General features: G+C 45.7%; 4 protein-coding genes across 4 annotated transcripts; all 4 read left to right on the top strand.

Moving 5' to 3' along the window:
- Positions 1-658: 658 nt before the first annotated feature.
- On the top strand, positions 659-2,468 carry J4E85_011646 (uncharacterized protein; the record flags this gene model as incomplete). Its single annotated transcript, XM_051475847.1, has 3 exons — positions 659-1,264; positions 1,311-1,493; positions 1,542-2,468. 3 exons carry the CDS (start codon positions 659-661, stop codon positions 2,466-2,468), a joined length of 1,716 nt encoding a protein of 571 aa, XP_051320323.1.
- Positions 2,469-3,134: 666 nt separating this feature from the next.
- On the top strand, positions 3,135-4,389 carry J4E85_011645 (uncharacterized protein; the record flags this gene model as incomplete). The annotated part of the gene is made up of 2 exons (XM_051475846.1): positions 3,135-3,634; positions 3,750-4,389. The coding sequence occupies 2 exons, from the start codon at positions 3,135-3,137 to the stop codon at positions 4,387-4,389; spliced, it is 1,140 nt and encodes a 379-aa protein (XP_051320322.1).
- A 1,739-nt stretch (positions 4,390-6,128) lies between these two features.
- On the top strand, positions 6,129-9,635 carry J4E85_011644 (uncharacterized protein; the record flags this gene model as incomplete). The annotated part of the gene is made up of 3 exons (XM_051475845.1): positions 6,129-7,604; positions 7,654-8,769; positions 8,820-9,635. The coding sequence occupies 3 exons, from the start codon at positions 6,129-6,131 to the stop codon at positions 9,633-9,635; spliced, it is 3,408 nt and encodes a 1,135-aa protein (XP_051320321.1).
- Positions 9,636-11,456: 1,821 nt separating this feature from the next.
- J4E85_011643 (uncharacterized protein) lies at positions 11,457-13,644 on the top strand (the record flags this gene model as incomplete). Its single annotated transcript, XM_051475844.1, has 2 exons — positions 11,457-13,267; positions 13,620-13,644. The coding sequence occupies 2 exons, from the start codon at positions 11,457-11,459 to the stop codon at positions 13,642-13,644; spliced, it is 1,836 nt and encodes a 611-aa protein (XP_051320320.1).
- Positions 13,645-17,166: the final 3,522 nt, after the last annotated feature.

Genomic DNA, 17,166 nt, shown 5'->3' with positions numbered 1-17,166 from the left:
TTTGTTAGTATTGGCGCAAGGGAAATTCGCGACAGCAGGGTGACTTACGTGTTATAAACTGGAGGGATAGCGAGAGGAACTGGGTGTGGGCGCCGGAAACCTTTTGAAGCTTCTGCAGCATGGTCTGGGCGGACGCTAACCGTGGTGGGGCTAGTGGCGGGTGCGGCTTGGCGTGTTTTCGAGATTTGGCTGCGCGCTCGTCGGAGATGTCATAATCGCGCTGATACCTGCAAGACCTCGATCGTTCGCTGGAATATACTATGAGTCTTGCGCGTGTCTCACGAGGTGTGCTGAAACAGGACAAGGGCTTGTGCAGCTCCTACGCAGAGATTTCGCGGTTTTGTCGAACAACCCGTTACGGGACCACGCTGAGTTGTGCAGGCCTATGTCGGGGGCATCCATCGCGAGGCTTCGCGACTTCGCAGACACGCAATCAGGATGAAAATCTGCGCAAAACTCTTGATGATTTCAAGGCTACTAGTATGACTTCATCAACATATCAAATGCATTTGCTCACCAAGTCGTAGTTCGACCATCCTCATGGAAGGATCTAAATGATGAATGGAATAAAGCCACTCATAGTCCTCCAGGCGCGGAAGTTGAGGTCTCCGGTTATATCAGCGCACGGCGAGATGTTAGCAGCAAACTCTCTTTCACGATGCTCCGCCACAAGAACCAAGGAGTATGTGTCCAACTCGTCTCTAAACCTCTAGACAATGAAGCGGATGGACCGGACGCCCATAAGACACTGCGGTTGTTGAAAGAGTGGACTCCCGTCATAGTCCGAGGAAAGCTAGTTGAGCGCAAAGGGGCCAAGACCGACACATTCGCGGGTATGAACCTGCTCGGTACCCGGGAGATCGCTGTGGAGCACGTTCAGCCATTGAACAACATATCGGATGATATCATCATAAAAGATGACACTGTATTTGGCCCAGACCAAAGGCATCTACAGCTTCGCACAGACTCGAAATTGCGCGACGATCTCTTCCAACGGTCGAAAGCCATGGCTAGAGCAAGACTGCACTTGAACCATTACAATTGGAAGGAGATCGAAACGCCTATACTGTTCAAATCGACTCCTGAAGGCGCAAGAGAGTTTCTCGTGCCGACGAGGCAAAAAGGATTGGCATACGCGCTGCCTCAAAGCCCACAGCAATACAAGCAGATACTCATGGCGTCGGGCATCACGAAATACTACCAATTTGCTAGGTGTTTCCGAGATGAGGATCTGAGGGCCGACAGGCAGCCAGAATTCACCCAGGTCAGCACTATCATATACCTGATGCAGACTCCGCTGACTGGAACAGCTCGATATGGAGATGTCTTTCGCTAATGAGGAAGACGTCATGCACGAGACAGAAGCTCTACTGAGAGATCTGTGGTATAAACTCCTTGGAATAAAGAAAGAGAAGAAGTTTGCGCGAATGACCTATCAGGAAGCAATGGCTGCATATGGATCTGATAAACCAGACCTAAGATTCAAGGCAAAGGTGCGTAGCTGACGCTACCTAGCTGTCTCCTCAAGCTAATCAGTACAGATTCACACCATTACGGAACACCTGACAGCCGATTTGATCGGCAAGATCAGTTCTCTCCAAGACCCGGTCGTTGATGCCGTGAAGATACGAATATCTGATGACCCTAAAACGACCCGCAAGTTCGTCGCCGACTTTCTGGACATCCCGGACGGAAAGGTCTTCCTCGACAACCCCGATGGTCAACCGGGTATCTTCATCGGTGATGTTTCACAGCCCATGCAAGGCCTCGGACCACTGGGCTACCAATACGTGATGGAGGGCCCGGAAGCGCTAGCGGTGGAAAACGGCGACCTTCTTGTCCTCCAGGCACGACCCAATGCGCCCTTCTCGGGCGGCTCAACCATGCTGGGAAACTTGCGTCTTGCTCTCCACAAAGCAGCCATAGCAAAGGGACTGATTGAAGCACCTAAAGCTACCAAGTTCGTCTGGATCACAGACTTCCCATTGTTTACCCCGTCGAGCGACAGCGAACCAGGCCAAGGTGGCTCAGCTGGCTTCTCATCAACGCACCACCCGTTCACCGCTCCGAAGACACCCGAAGACGTCGACTTGCTACTCACTTCGCCTTCATCTGCGGTAGCAGCGCACTACGACATTGTCGTCAACGGCGTCGAGCTTGGCGGTGGAAGTCGCCGTATTCACTCCGCCGCGATGCAGGAGTTTATCTTCAAAGACATTCTCAAAATGAAGCCTGAACGTGTAGAGGACTTCAGACATTTGCTTGATGTGTTGAGGAGTGGCTGCCCGCCTCATGCGGGTATCGCACTGGGATGGGATCGATTGATGGCTGTCATGTGCAACAGGGCTAGTGTGAGGGATGTTATTGCCTTCCCGAAGAGTGGGAGGGGAGAGGATCAGTTGGTCAAGAGTCCGAACCGCATGACGGAGGAGCAGTTGGAGACGTATCACTTGAGGTTGAAGGAGTAGAGTTGGCGAAGGTGGAAGATTGAGATGTACGATAAAGCTGTTGTGTGTATATTATCATGGTAGGTACATTGAGAAGACTCCTACGATTGGCAGTAGCCGTCGCATAAGTGGTGTGACTTTACTCGTACCTTGTCGCACGTAGGTCAGGAAGCCGCTGATGTCCAGCAATCACGACTGATCAACAGCCATAGTACATACGTACCCTGACAATGACCCCTTGTCTGCCCAGGAAGGGCGCAGGACGAAGATTACTGAAACGCAGTCATACACTGAAGCAGTATGACGAGCTGACGATCATGGCGAACAACCAACGTCGAACCCGTTACACGACATTACTCTTGGCGCTTATCTCGGACCAAAATCCCTTCTGTGAAACTATTGGCAGATTCGTCATGCTTTGGAGCGACGTTGCGCGCGAGATAAATGCATGTTTGCACTTTACCCTGCTTCCTATCATGCTGTGTTTGCGGTTAAATCCGTGAATGAACCACAACGCATGGATGAGCTGTGCAGCTCATTTGACCGGTCGCTACCCTCAGAGCCGTATAAAAGCGTGCCTTAGCTCCCACTAGTCGCGTAACAAAGTATACAGTGTCCTTTAGCTGCATTGGATACGTAGGTAGCTGCATCATCACGTGCATCATCGACCCTCTTTCCATGTGCATCATGGCGGAATCCACGTACAAGATCCCAGAAGAATACCAGACACAGCTGAAATATGTGGAGTCGAAAGACAGCCGTACCGATGCCGAGATTCTGGACGCCTTGACGAAACATGTACCCATCGCGTCCGAGAAGAACATTTGGACGTTCTGGCATGCCGGCGTACAGCAGATGCCAACATGGACACAGCGCAACATCATCAACTGGGTGCGACTTCACGGCCCTGAGTGGACGATTCGCGTGCTCGACACGGTACCAGACTCGCCAAATCACGCGTTGACATGGATATCGAATGACCTTCTTCCGGAGACCTTCGTGAAGGGTACGATGACGGGGCCGTACGTAGGTCCTCATAGCGCCGACTTCCTGCGTGGCGCAGCACTGTACACGTATGGTGGCGTTTGGATGGACGTCGGATGCATCGTGTTCCGCAACCTCGACAAAGTCTGCTGGGACCAGCTTGGGGACGACGACAGCCCATTTACAGTCGCTGCGCCACTGGTGTATGGGCAGTTCATGGCGAATCATGTCGTCGCCTCTCGAAAAGGCGACGAGTTCATCAAGAACTGGCGCGTTATACCCACTCAGCCATGATTCATCAGACTGACTGTGAAACAGGCACCTGATCTTCCTGGAGCTCTGGAAGGGACGTACCGACTTTACTGGCGTGGTGCAGTCGCCTCTCATCAGCTTCATCAAGCAGATGAATTCCAAGGATCTTCAAGACTCCGGATTTAAATGGGAGTGGAAAGTCGATGAGAAGACTCTTATCGGTTACATTGGGCAGTGCCTCGCCTGGATACGCTTGACGTGGCTGCAAGAACCCAACGGTGGTTTCGATGGCGTCACCTACTGGGCTGAGAAGGTCTTGCTGTGGCATGCGCTATCTGAAGACTTTCCTGCTGAGAACACTCTTGGCTTCGATATCAGCGCAGACTTTTTGAAGCTTTTGGCCATGAGCGTGGGTGCTGACGAGTCCGACGCGGTATACGAGAAGGCGAAGAAGGCCACGTGGGGGATGTTGACGCAGAGTGTGATGCAGAAGATCACACATGGCAAAGGGCTGGGCGAAACGATTCATATTGGCACTTTGCTGGACCTTCCGGAAAATGAGGGTGTAGATGCTGCACCTGGAACGTTGGCAGGGCTACTACGATATGGAAGCGTGCACCTGGAGCAGACGAGAGACATGCCGTATATCAAGGCCCCTGCGGTGGATCCTGAGTTCATTCTTCATAAGGGATTACTGGAGGCGTGAAACGGATATTTGCCGAGACAGCCCTGGAGTGCTTTGAGATCCGGGCGGTCGGAAACCGAAATTCTTTGTCGTATAATCCGAAGGTCTTTTATTGATGTTGCAGCCTTGACAAGGCGAGATGGGCGCAGTGCGAAGCATAGCCGTCCAGGCTTCCGCAATCAAACTTGAAATCAGGCATGCGCGAGGACGACCGTCCAGCTGCCAGGTCGCAAGCGGCAAATAGTCTGTGCACCCACGTATGACATCATCTCTCTCTCCTTTGATGACATGTCCCAACCTCCTCGGGTGTATCCTTGCGTCTCCTTTCTACTTCGCCTCCGGCCATCTAGATTAACAATTTCCTCGCGAAAAGCAGTCGCCGGGTCCCAATGAGTCGAACCTCGGCAGCCCCGTGTTCGAAGATAATGCGCCACAGCGACTGCGCCACAGGTTCAGCCATAATGCTCTTCCAGCTTCGATGACGGTCACCCTGATGCGCACGCCTAGAACACGCTTCTCATCGTCGCTGTCATTCTTGCCCCGCTGAGATTACTGAGCGGAGGGTGTGACGAGATGCGCACGACATAAGACCGAACAGGCGCTTTCCAAGACAAGGCAGAATCTGATGAGCGCAGTTGGTCAGTTGTGATTGGACGCCATGTCAAGTTAGCCTGAGGCGGCAAAGCATGTCTCGACGGAGACATGGAACTTGTATCGGGCATATGCCCACGGATGGGACCTTCCAAAGCATGTTCAAGAGATTCAGACGGCGATGTGCGATGCAGAGTTCTATCGGCCTAATCGATCATGCTTTCGGGGGTCTTGTTCAAGATGCCCATGGGTGGCGAAGTTTTGGGAAGGCTATTGACGGTTCGATGCATCTACGTCCTTGTTTCCTCCAAGCAACACGAGCAGAAGGCTGAATACCTGAACTCTTGATGACAGCCCCAGGCAGAGATGTTATATAGGCAGGCTGGAGCAGCTGAGAGTCGAGTAAGCTAAACCAAAGATGGCTAAGCGACGAGCAAAGCCTCAGTGGCGCTACCGTGGCGCAGGTTAAGCCCTGCTAGCCTCGCTCTGATCTGCACGTTGGACATCGAAGCGACACTCAATCGTGACTTCAGACTATCGCTTGTTCCTTCTTTTCACCTTGTTTCTGTTTCAACAGTCTTTGTGCAATCGTCCATAGCGATGCGATGGAAGCGGACGCTGAGGGCCTCCGCGCTTCATTGCGCTCGGATGGGGTTTGCACTGCCCCCTTCCAAGACCACCGGACTTCTTGACAGCCGCTCATCTCGCTATGAACGCCGTTAGTGGCCAAAAGCACCAAATCTCGCCTCCTTGGCGACAAGTCTACAGCTCAACCATCGATGCGACGTGGGAGGAAGGCTGAGTTCTCGGTCATTCTACCAAGTGTTCAATGTGTAGATGTCACCTGGGCCGCGAAGGCGAAAAAACGCCGCGGAATGATTGTTCCTCAGGAGACTACTAGGTGCCAAGCGAGGCGCTGGCGGAGTACGTATCACATCAGGTAGACCAATATCGCGCACCAAGCGCCTGGCAGTCTTGGGGGTGGCCCACACTTACACAGCCCGCTTCAACCTTGAAAGAGTATATGGCAGCTTGAGAGGCTTCCGTCCTCCGCCTTGTTACAATCCAGCTCTTATACTGTTATCACATAGTTTCTATTTCCTTGAAGTACTATCATCAAGTGCATCTTTCTAGCGGTCCATTTGCATTATCACCATCATACTTCCAATATGGAGTCCGGCAAACTTGCCCCTCCGACACTCCAAATCAACACGCGACAGCGTGCTCTGAGTCAGGCCGACACGGTCACATCACAAACATCAGACCCCTTCCGGACACCAATATCACCAAGCAATGCGTCCACAAGTGGTGCATCGACGGTAGTAGGAGACTATGATGCAGCGTTGCAAAATGAGTTGCGCGCTGAAGCTAAAGCCGACACGAACAACCCCTTCGCCTTCACACCATCACAGCTCAGCAAACTGTTGAACCCCAAATCGCTTCCTGTATATCAAGCATTGGGAGGCATTCACGGTATCGCAGCCGGACTTCAATCCGACACCCACTCTGGTCTGAGTGCCGACGAATCGACGGTTGCGAGGCACATTTCTTTCGACGAAGCAACAAATCCACAGACTCCTACAAAGGAGAAAGAATCAAGTCGACCGCCAAGTGACGGAAAGCCCTTCGAGGATCGCATACGCATACACGGACGGAATGTACTACCACCAAAGAAGGTCACCCCTCTATGGAGACTTGTCTGGAACGCCTACAATGACACTGTACTTATTGTTCTTACTGTTGCAGCGGCCATCTCGCTAGCACTTGGACTCTACGAAACGTTTGGTGCGGAACATCCACCGGGATCTCCCACACCTGTCGACTGGGTCGAGGGTTGCGCAATCGTTGTAGCTATCGTCATCGTGGTACTCGTCACCGCCGTGAATGACTGGCAGAAAGAAGCGGCATTCGCAAAGCTCAATGCGAAGAAGGAACAACGCGACATCAAAGTCACACGATCGGGAAAGACCGCTATGATCAGTATCTACGACGTCCTAGCCGGCGACATCATACACCTGGAGCCTGGCGATGTCATTCCAGTCGACGGAATCTTTGTGGATGGCTCCGACGTCAAGTGCGACGAGTCTTCTGCTACGGGAGAATCAGATGCCATGCGCAAGACACCAGGTGCCGCTGTCATGAAGGCACTTGAGTCTGGTCAGTCCACCAAGGGCCTTGACCCCTTCGTCATCTCCGGTGCAAAGGTTCTCGAGGGCGTCGGTACTTTCATGGCGACATCTGTCGGAGAGAACAGCAGTTTTGGCCGTATCATGATGTCTGTCCGCGTCGAGATCGAGGAGACACCACTACAGGCGAAGCTCGCTAAGCTTGCTATGGCTATCGCTTACCTCGGAACTGCGGCTGCTGGTCTCCTCTTCTTTGTCCTTCTCTTCCGTTTTGTTGGTGGGCTATCTGGTGATACCCGATCTGCATCTCAGAAGGGTTCAGCGTTTATGGATATCCTTATCGTTGCTGTAACCATTATCGTGGTAGCAGTCCCAGAAGGTCTTCCACTAGCGGTCACGTTGGCATTGGCTTTCGCGACAACCAAGATGCTGAAGGAGAACAACCTTGTCAGGATCTTGCGCGCGTGTGAGACTATGGGCAATGCTACAGCCATTTGCTCAGACAAGACTGGTACTTTGGTAAGTACTATTTCTCGATTGGACATGAACATATGCTAATACCTCACAGACAACCAACCGAATGACGGTCGTTGCCGGCACTTTCGGCACCACCAGCTTTGTTCACGCGGACACCGCCTCGGAGAAGGACCAAACCATCTCGGCATGGGCATCTAAGGTCTCGGCTGCTGCAAAGCAACTTCTCATCCAGTCCATCGCAATCAACTCTACAGCTTTCGAAGGCCAAGAGGACGGCAAGTCCGTCTTCGTCGGATCCAAGACCGAGACTGCGCTACTTGAGCTCGCCAAGGAACATCTCGGACTCGTCTCGCTGTCAGAGACCCGTGACGGCGAGCAGGTGGTACACATGTTCCCCTTCGACTCGGCCAAGAAGTGCATGGGTGCCGTTGTAAAGCTCCCGAACGGACACTACCGCCTCGTCGTCAAGGGTGCATCTGAGATTCTCCTCAGCTTTGCCTCTGAATTTGCGCACTTCGAATCACTGGAGTCAGAGACTCTGTCGCAAGAGCACCGCCAGGTACTGACCGAGGCGATTAACGCATACGCGAACCGATCTCTCAGGACTATTGGACTAGTGTACCGCGACTTCGAGCAATGGCCACCGGTCAACGCTACGCTCACTGAGGGTGGCAGTGTCAACTTCGCCTCCCTGCTGCGCGATCTTACGTTCTTCGGGCTAGTTGGTATCCAGGACCCCGTTCGCCCTGGTGTGCCTGAGGCTGTTCGCAAGGCACAGAAGGCTGGTGTCACGGTCAGGATGGTCACTGGTGACAACATGCAAACTGCGCGTGCGATCGCGACCGAGTGCCTGATCTACACTGAGGGTGGATTGGTGATGGAGGGACCAGACTTCCGCCGCCTTAGTGAAGAGCAGCTCGATGAGGTACTGCCGCGACTACAGGTGCTGGCCCGCTCATCGCCTGAAGACAAGCGCATCCTCGTTCAGCGTCTCAAGACCCTTGGCGAGATTGTCGCTGTGACCGGTGACGGCACCAACGATGCTCCAGCACTGAAAGCAGCCAACGTTGGCTTCTCCATGGTCTCTGGCACTGAGGTTGCCAAGGAAGCCTCTTCGATCATTCTCATGGACGACAACTTTGCCTCCATCATCACCGCGTTGATGTGGGGTAGGGCTGTTAACGACGCCGTCCAGAAGTTCCTCCAGGTAAGCCATACACCATCTTCTAGTTCATTCCAGCCAGCTAACATGCGTAGTTCCAAATTACTGTCAACATCACCGCCGTGGTTCTCGCATTCGTGACCGCGGTCTACGATGACGAGATGAAGCCAGCCCTCAGAGCCGTACAGCTTCTTTGGGTCAACCTCATCATGGACACCTTTGCCGCCCTCGCCCTCGCTACCGACCCACCGACCGAGAAGATCCTCGACCGCCCACCGCAGGGCAAAGGCCCTCTCATCACAACAACGATGTGGAAGCAAATCATGGGCCAGAACATCTACAAGATCACTGTCATCTTCGTGCTATACTTCGCTGGCGGCGACATCCTTGGCTACGACCTGTCCGACCCCAATAAGCAACTCGAGCTCGACACCGTCATCTTCAACGCTTTCGTCTGGATGCAAATCTTCAACATCTTCAACAACAGGCGTCTGGACAACAAGCTCAACGTTCTTGAGGGTGTATTCAGGAATTGGTTCTTCATTGGCATCGTTGTCATGATCATCGGCCTCCAGGTTCTCATCGTCTTTGTCGGTGGTCGTGCATTCCAGATCAAGCCAGGAGGTATCGATGGTACACAATGGGCTATCAGCATCGTTGTGGGTTTCGTCTGCATTCCTTGGGCAGTGCTGATCAGGTACTTCCCCGACGAGTGGTTCGCTGCCATCGCGCGTGTTGTCGGCAAGCCTGTCGTCGTCGTGTACCGATGGTGCTGCACGGGTATGAGCAAGCTCAAGAGCTTTTTCACCTTCAGGAAGAAGAAGAGTGAGGAGAGCGATGCTGAGGCTGGTGTTGCGCCAGCCATCGTCGTGGTCGGTGATGACGCGAGCGTAGCTGAGAACAGGAAATGAACGTAATGATTGGATGGAGGCATTAGACTGCGCACTTGTATAACACTTAGTTTAGATGAGACACGATACCCTAGAATTTGACGCTTTTCATTTGCACCCTCTTGATCAGACTATACCTGCGTTGTTTGAAAGTGACTGTAGGAAGGGGACTAAAATTGAGAGTAGGTGTAACAGTCTGCGTCATTGATCGCATACCCAAGCAAGATGACAGAGAAGCTTTTTCACTAAAGTTACGCCATCCAACGATCTCTAGACGCGCTGCTCATTTTGCGCATGACTGAAGAGTAGTCCTGATAAACAAGACTGAAGCAGTGTCTTGATCACGTCGATCTTGGCCATGTCGACCTCCTCCATGGTCCTGCTAGCCCGTTGGGAATAGTTGTCGTCTCCGTCGCAGGCTAACAAATACACAGCTTTGTTCTTTCCCGCTTTCCCGTGTTCGACGAACTTCTTCAAGAGGGAGACCTCAGCAAGCTCTAAGATATCCAGTCCATCCTTCGACTTGACTTGAGGTTTGGCGCCACTTCGAAGAAGATGTAAGACTAAGCCAGCGTTCTGGTTGCGAACAGCGGTCTGCAGTGGGGTCTCATCTTCCCCATGCACTGCTTCAATTTTGACTCCCATCTCTGCAAGGATCTTCAGGGTGTTTTGACTTCTCCAAACTAGCACGGCTTTGTGAAAGGGCGGTAGCCTGATTCGTCTCGGGCTTCAAGCAAAGAGTCTATGTTATCCATGCGACTCACGTGCGAGACGATCAATTTGATCATGTCTCGATGCCCGGGGCCGGACACGGCCATGTGTAAGCTTGTGTCCCTTTCTGCTACGAACGGAACCCGCCAACGCTGGGTGTCAAGTAGAAACCGTGCGTTCTCGACCTGATGCGCTGCGACCACTCGACTGAACAACGTCGAGTCAACGAGGTTGAGCTTTACAACATCTGCGCCTTGTTCAAGAAAACGGCAAAGAATCTCTTTTGTGCAAGTACAGGTGTGACCGCGCCATCGTCGAGCTGGCTCACTGGAATCCTCTTCCCCAAAAATTCGCTACCAGAGAATTGACTCCAATCTCCAGGTCGGTGTGGAGGGCAGGCTTGTGGTCGCGAAGCAGATCTTTGTTTGATAGCTCGCCGATGAATGTATCACCTAAGCAGTATTGCTTGAAAGCGAGATGGAACAGCATAAGTGGGTAGAAGGTTACTTGGCGGGTGACACTGATGCGGGCGATAACCGAGCGAGCGATACGTCACACTCGCTCTGCTGCATACAGTGATTGTACCAGGCGCATATCGCTGCTGCCTAGAACACGTGATGCTACGTCACATGACGAAGTTGGCCCGGCGCCGCAATAGGCGATTGGCCTACTTGACGTTACACAGCAGCCTATTCGAATTTTGAGCAAAACGACGCTGGAGCCCGGACTCGAGCCCCGCCTTACCAACTCTTTTCAACGATGGCAAACAAGATATGCCACTTCTTCGTCGCTGGACGTTGCGTGAACGGGTCGACCTGTCGCTTCCAACATCCCGATACGGTCCCCACCCCTCCCTCCTCCGAACGCAAAGCGGAACTTGTTACCCGCTCGCAGTCGGGCGGCTCCGTTCCAAGATCGAAGATACCTTGCAAATTCTATCTCCAAGGCACATGTACTAAAGGACACTTGTGTACTTTCGAGCATTCGAATCCGACCACAGTTCCATCTACAGACTTCCGTTCTGCATCAAGGGACACTAGGCCGAGTATACCGTGTAGGTACTTTCAGAGGGGCATCTGTAATATGGGAGAGCAATGCCCGTTCAGTCATGAAATTCGAGAGAATCTAGTCATGCCGAAGACACTGTCGGATCACACGCTCATCAAGGACGTCGGCCTCACTGCACCCACTTCGGCGGGCGCCGATCCTTCCTCCAAGGAGCATAATGAAACCGAAATACCAATGGCAATCGGAGGGGCTACCGTGGAGTTCGCCAACGGTGCATCTGTTTCTAAGATATCTTTGATGTCGGACTTCTCCGCCGTGTTGACATCCGATCTATCTCCACATACATCTGTACAGGATCTAGTCGACCTCTTGACCAGCAGGGGCTTTCCCAAGGTGACCCACGATTGTGTTCGCTTCAGACACATCCCTGAGAAGCTTCATAAGACAGCTGTGGTCAAAGTCCGCGATCCAGACTTCGCCCACAAGCTTCTCCAGTGTCTTCAGGACACTCCAGTTCGTCTTAGGGATTTGGAAGTTCGCGTGTCGAAAATGCAAATTGCAGGAGAGACAGTATCCGGAATGAATCGGCTTCAGCTCACCAGCGTAACATGCTCATGGTTCAATCCTTCCAAGGTGGCTTATCTCGAATACGACGCGGACTGGAAAGCGAAGCGGGCGCTCGGACGCATCGAGCGCCCGAATTCAAATGAGTTTCAGGGCCGGAAGCTCAATGTCACCTATCAATCAGTTCGGTCCTTGCAAATAGGAAATCTAGACCTGAACACAGATGAAGCGGCACTTCGACGCTTTCTTCCTTATCCACCGCCCACTAAGGTAACTTGGGGACCTCATTCTCACAATCTCACTGCGAAGCAACTAGAGGAAATAGCTATCATGCAACTTCGATCGCACGGTACCTTCATCGAAGAGTGTATTCCTCATCCCCAAAAGGGAGGAAGTAGAACGAAGATCATTGCCAAGTTTAGCGAAGCAGAGGCAGCACGAAATGCGGTCAAGAAGATGCACGAAACTAGTCTCGATCCCAGCTCGAATGATAAGATGCAGGTCACTCCTCTGGTTTCCATCAAACTGTCGGTCTCCTCTCGAGTCCTAGCAGCCATTCGACCACAGCTTGACCCTCTAGTCGACCAAACATGGCGAACAGATTACGTTCAGATCAAGAGCTACAAGACTCTGGGCAAACAATACACACAAGTCCGCATCTTCGGCCAGTCCAGAGAACCAGTTGCCAAAGCCAAGTCGGCCGTGGAGAAGCTGCTTGCCGGTCAGATCGCCACCGACGGACATGGCCCGATCACAGACCCATTCTACTTCAGGCCTTCGTCAAAGAGCTTTTTGAACGATCTGGGAGCCTCACATGGAGTCTTCATCCACCAGGATCTACGTCGATCAGTCCTTCGACTATACGGAGATCACAAGGGTATCGGACGAGTCGAAAGCGCTCTGGTGGCTAAGTGTGCAGAATTGAGGGAGCAGTCTCACACCGTCATTCTTCATCCCGAGGCTTTGGCATTTGCCCTCAAAGGTGGGTTTCGAAAAATTGTCGCCGCTTTAGGGAAGGACAAAGTAAAGCTAGACATCATCAACACCCCAAAGCGAATCATCGTCGAAGGCTCCACGGAAGATGCGGTCCAGGTACAGGAGATTCTCGCATCGTGTACATCGTCTTCATTGGAAACACAAACCGCCGGGCTTTCCAATGGCAAGTACGACTGCGAGCTACTCTGCCCGGTCTGCTTCACCCCACCAGAAGACCCTGTTAAGACATCCTGCGGCCACGTCTATTGCAACTCCTGCCTCGTCTCGCAATGCACACTTGCCGACTCTTTCCCGGTCAACTGTCTCGGGGAGGACGCTGTTTGTGACTCTCCATTGCATCTCTCCGACGTCAAGAAAGTCCTTTCTGGAACGGAGTACGATGATCTTCTCCAGACATCCCTGACATCATTTCTTCGTAGTCGACCAACTGAATTCCACTACTGCTCTACACCCGACTGCGATCGTTTCTACAGGATCTCAAGCGCTGAAACACCCCGGAACTTCGACTGCGACGGCTGCCTCACCTCCATTTGCACGAGCTGCCACCAAGGACCCCATGACGGGCACACATGTGAGGCCAACAAAGCTCTCATGAAAGCTGCCTTAGTGGAAGACGAAAAGCTCACGAAGTGGAAGAAAGACCATGATGTACGAGACTGCCCAAAGTGCGGGGTGCCGATCGAGAAAGCGGATGGTTGCAATCACATGACATGCACCTCGTGCCAGGTACACATCTGCTGGTTCTGCATGAAGACGCTAAGCAGCGGAGGCGAGACGTACAAACATATGCAGAGCGTACATAGCGGTGTTTGAATAGCATCTCTTGTACTCCTTCTACACCTTGTACTACTGTAATTTAATTGTAAAGTAGAGATATCTAGTCTAAAACCTAGTATAGAAGAGTTAAGATTTAACAAACTTATAAAATAATTATAAAATAAAAATAAGCTATACTAAATTAATAACCTTAAGTTAAAAGATAATTTTTTTCTTTACTAATAATATATATTATTAAGTAGAAACCTAAATCTTAAGTTATAATACTTATAGCTTAAAAAGCTACTAATTCTAAAAAAGTAAAAACTATTATAACTAATACTCTAAAAGATATATAACTAATAGTTTTATTTACTTTTAAAAGTATAGTATTAAGCTAAAGCTTAGAGCTTTAGTACTACTATTTCTAAAGTAGTTAAAAGTTCTAAAATTTTTAGACTAGCTATATAAAGTAACTATTCTAATACTAAATACTTTTAAAGTAAATTTTAATCTAATTATATATACTTATTAGCTTATAACTAATAAAGTAATATATTTAAAAGCTTTATAGTTAGAATATATATACTAAAATCTTACTAAAAGTACTCTTCTTTTATTTCTCTAGTTATACTATTTAATAATAACTTTTAGAACTTTAAAAATATATTAATCTATAATCTAAATAATTTATAAGTCTTTTAGATAATTATATATTAATATAAAACTAATCTCTTACTAGTTATATTACCTTTCTATCTTACTAAAAAGCTCTACTAAGTTATTTTACTTTTACTATAATAATTACTATCTAACTAGTAATAAGATTAATTTAATATTAACTTATAATTATCTATTAGACTTATAAGATAGTAATTTAGTATACTAGTGTAGCTTTAAGCGTTAGATTTAAATTACTATTAGCTTTTTAATATATATTTAGAGTTCTAAAAGTTATAGAAATATTAAGAATAAAAAAACTACACTTTTACTAAACTATTAGTATATATATTCTAACTATAAAGCTTTAAAATATATTACTTTATTAGTTATAAGCTAATAAGTATATATAATTAGATTATAATTCTTTAATAAAGTTTTCTTATAAAGTATTTAGTATTAAAATAGCTATCTTATAAACTTAGAAGATTTAGAAGCTTTAACTACTTTAGAGATAGTAGCGCTAAAACTCTAAGCTTTAGCTTACTTAATACTATACCTCTAAAAGTAGATTAAATATTTAGTTATATATTTTTTAAAGTATTAGTAATAGTTTTTATTTCTTTAGAATTAGTAGCTCTTTAAGCTATAAGTATTATTACTTAAGATTTAGATTTCTATCTAATAATAATAATTACTAGCTATATAACTATACTACTATTATAAAGCTTTTAGAAGCTATACTATATCTACTAAAAGTAAGACTTTTAATAAGGCTATTTTAAAAGCTATTTTAGTAATTTTAAGATAAGATACTATATATATAATAAGAAATATAATTTAAGCTTTTAACTTAATATATTTATAGTAGCTTAAGGCTATAAAGAGTATTATTAAAAGTTTTATTATTTAAAAAGATTATTTAATTAACGTAAAACTATCTTTTATTTAGTCTCTTATTTTTATATTTAAGAAGCTTACTAGTAAGATATATAAGCTATTCTAAAATAGTAAGTATAATTCTATTTTTATAAACTATATTAAAGATTACTTAACTAGTAAGCTAACTAATAAAAAGTTATTAATTACTATTACTATTTATATTTAGAAAATTATATATATAGTAAAACTAAAAATAAAGTTTTTACTATCTTTATACTTAGAGTAGACTATATACTAGTAGTATAAAGTAATTACTAAAATTCTAGATATAGATAATAAGAAATAGAATATAAGAGATAAAGTATTTATAGCTTATCTTTTATATATAACACTATTACTTAGATAGCTACTATATTTACGTATTATAGTTACCTTAAAAAAGGTCTATAAAATAGAAATATACTTATAGTTAATAGAGAATAGATATAGTAAGTTCTATTAGTAGTATCTCTATTACTATATATTATATTATTTCTAGTTTTCTCTAGTTATAGTATAAAGAAAGTTATATAGATAAGTATAGAATAAGTTAATACTAAAATAACTATACTACTATAGTAATATATACTTAACTAATATAAAAACTATTTAGTAGTTCTAAAAGAGACTAACTTAAAGTCTTTTAATATCTTTTAATATCTCTTTATATCTTTTAATATTATTTTACTATAAAAATAATACTAAATTAGACTTAAGATACTAACTAAGAATATATATATAAGAGACTAACTCTAAAAGTAAGTAATAAAGAATATTAGATAAATTTAATAGCTTAGAAAAGAAAACTTTCTAAGTAGCTATATACTTTAAAAGATATTTTTAAACTAAGCTAAAACTCTTTTTAAGTATAGTTTATTTTATTAGCTATTTTTACTTCTAAGCTTAATATTATATAGCTATATAGTTTATACTTATATAATATTTTAAGTATAGATACTAGAAAATCTTTTATTTAAGTTTTATAAGCTAGCGTTTTAGCTAGAAGAAATTAAGTAAGCTATACTATAATAGTAATCTACTTATTTTATCTACTTTTTATTATTATTATATAAATATCTAGTAAAAATTTTAAAGAATTTCTATACCTATCTTTAAAACTTTACTACTTTTTTTAATACTTAATTACTTATAATATAGCTTTAAATATTAAAACCTTCTTTACTTTTACTACCTATAGTAGAATCTATACTTTTAGTAAGATAAGTTATATCTCTTTTAGCTTATTAGTAAGTTTTTCTACTATTTTCTTATTTCTTTACTTATCTTACTAACTTAGATAATAGTTTACTAAGTTAGCTAAGTATTAGTATACTTAGTTTTTTATTAATAAGCTAAAGCTACTTAACTTTAAGAGCTATATAATAAATAATAGTAAGAATCTTATAAGCTCTAAGATCTACTTCTACTATATTCTACTTCTTAGAAAAAATAGTAATAATACTATTTATATCTTTAATAATAATAGATTAAAAACTTATAGCTAGTATAAGAAAATACGCCTCTAATATATAGCTATAAACTTTTGTTTTATTTTACTTTTTTTTTAATTCTAGCTAACCTTTAAATATACTTTATAATTATAAGAATAGTATTAGTTAGTACTATTAGCTAGTTTATAATAATACTTTTAGAGTATATATTATAGCTTAAGTAGTTTAAAATTCTCTTTACTTTCTTTATATTAAAGCTTTTAAAGATTATCTTAAAAGATCTAAGTATAGCTATATTAATAACGCGTATTTTAATTATAACTAAAGTATTTCTTACTAAACTTATATTTATTAAAAATATAATTTAGACTTTATATAAAAAAAATATATAGCTTATATTCTCTTTACTAGAATTTTAGTCTACTCTTTTTAGCTTTTTCTACTAACTTCTATATAGCCTTTAACTTTTAAGACTTTACCTAATA

Source organism: Alternaria conjuncta (genome assembly GCF_024043145.1).
Source record: "Alternaria conjuncta strain BMP 0040 chromosome Unknown scaffold_40, whole genome shotgun sequence".
NCBI classification, from domain to species: domain Eukaryota; kingdom Fungi; phylum Ascomycota; class Dothideomycetes; order Pleosporales; family Pleosporaceae; genus Alternaria; species Alternaria conjuncta.
This window is presented reverse-complemented; position numbering and strand designations above follow the sequence as displayed.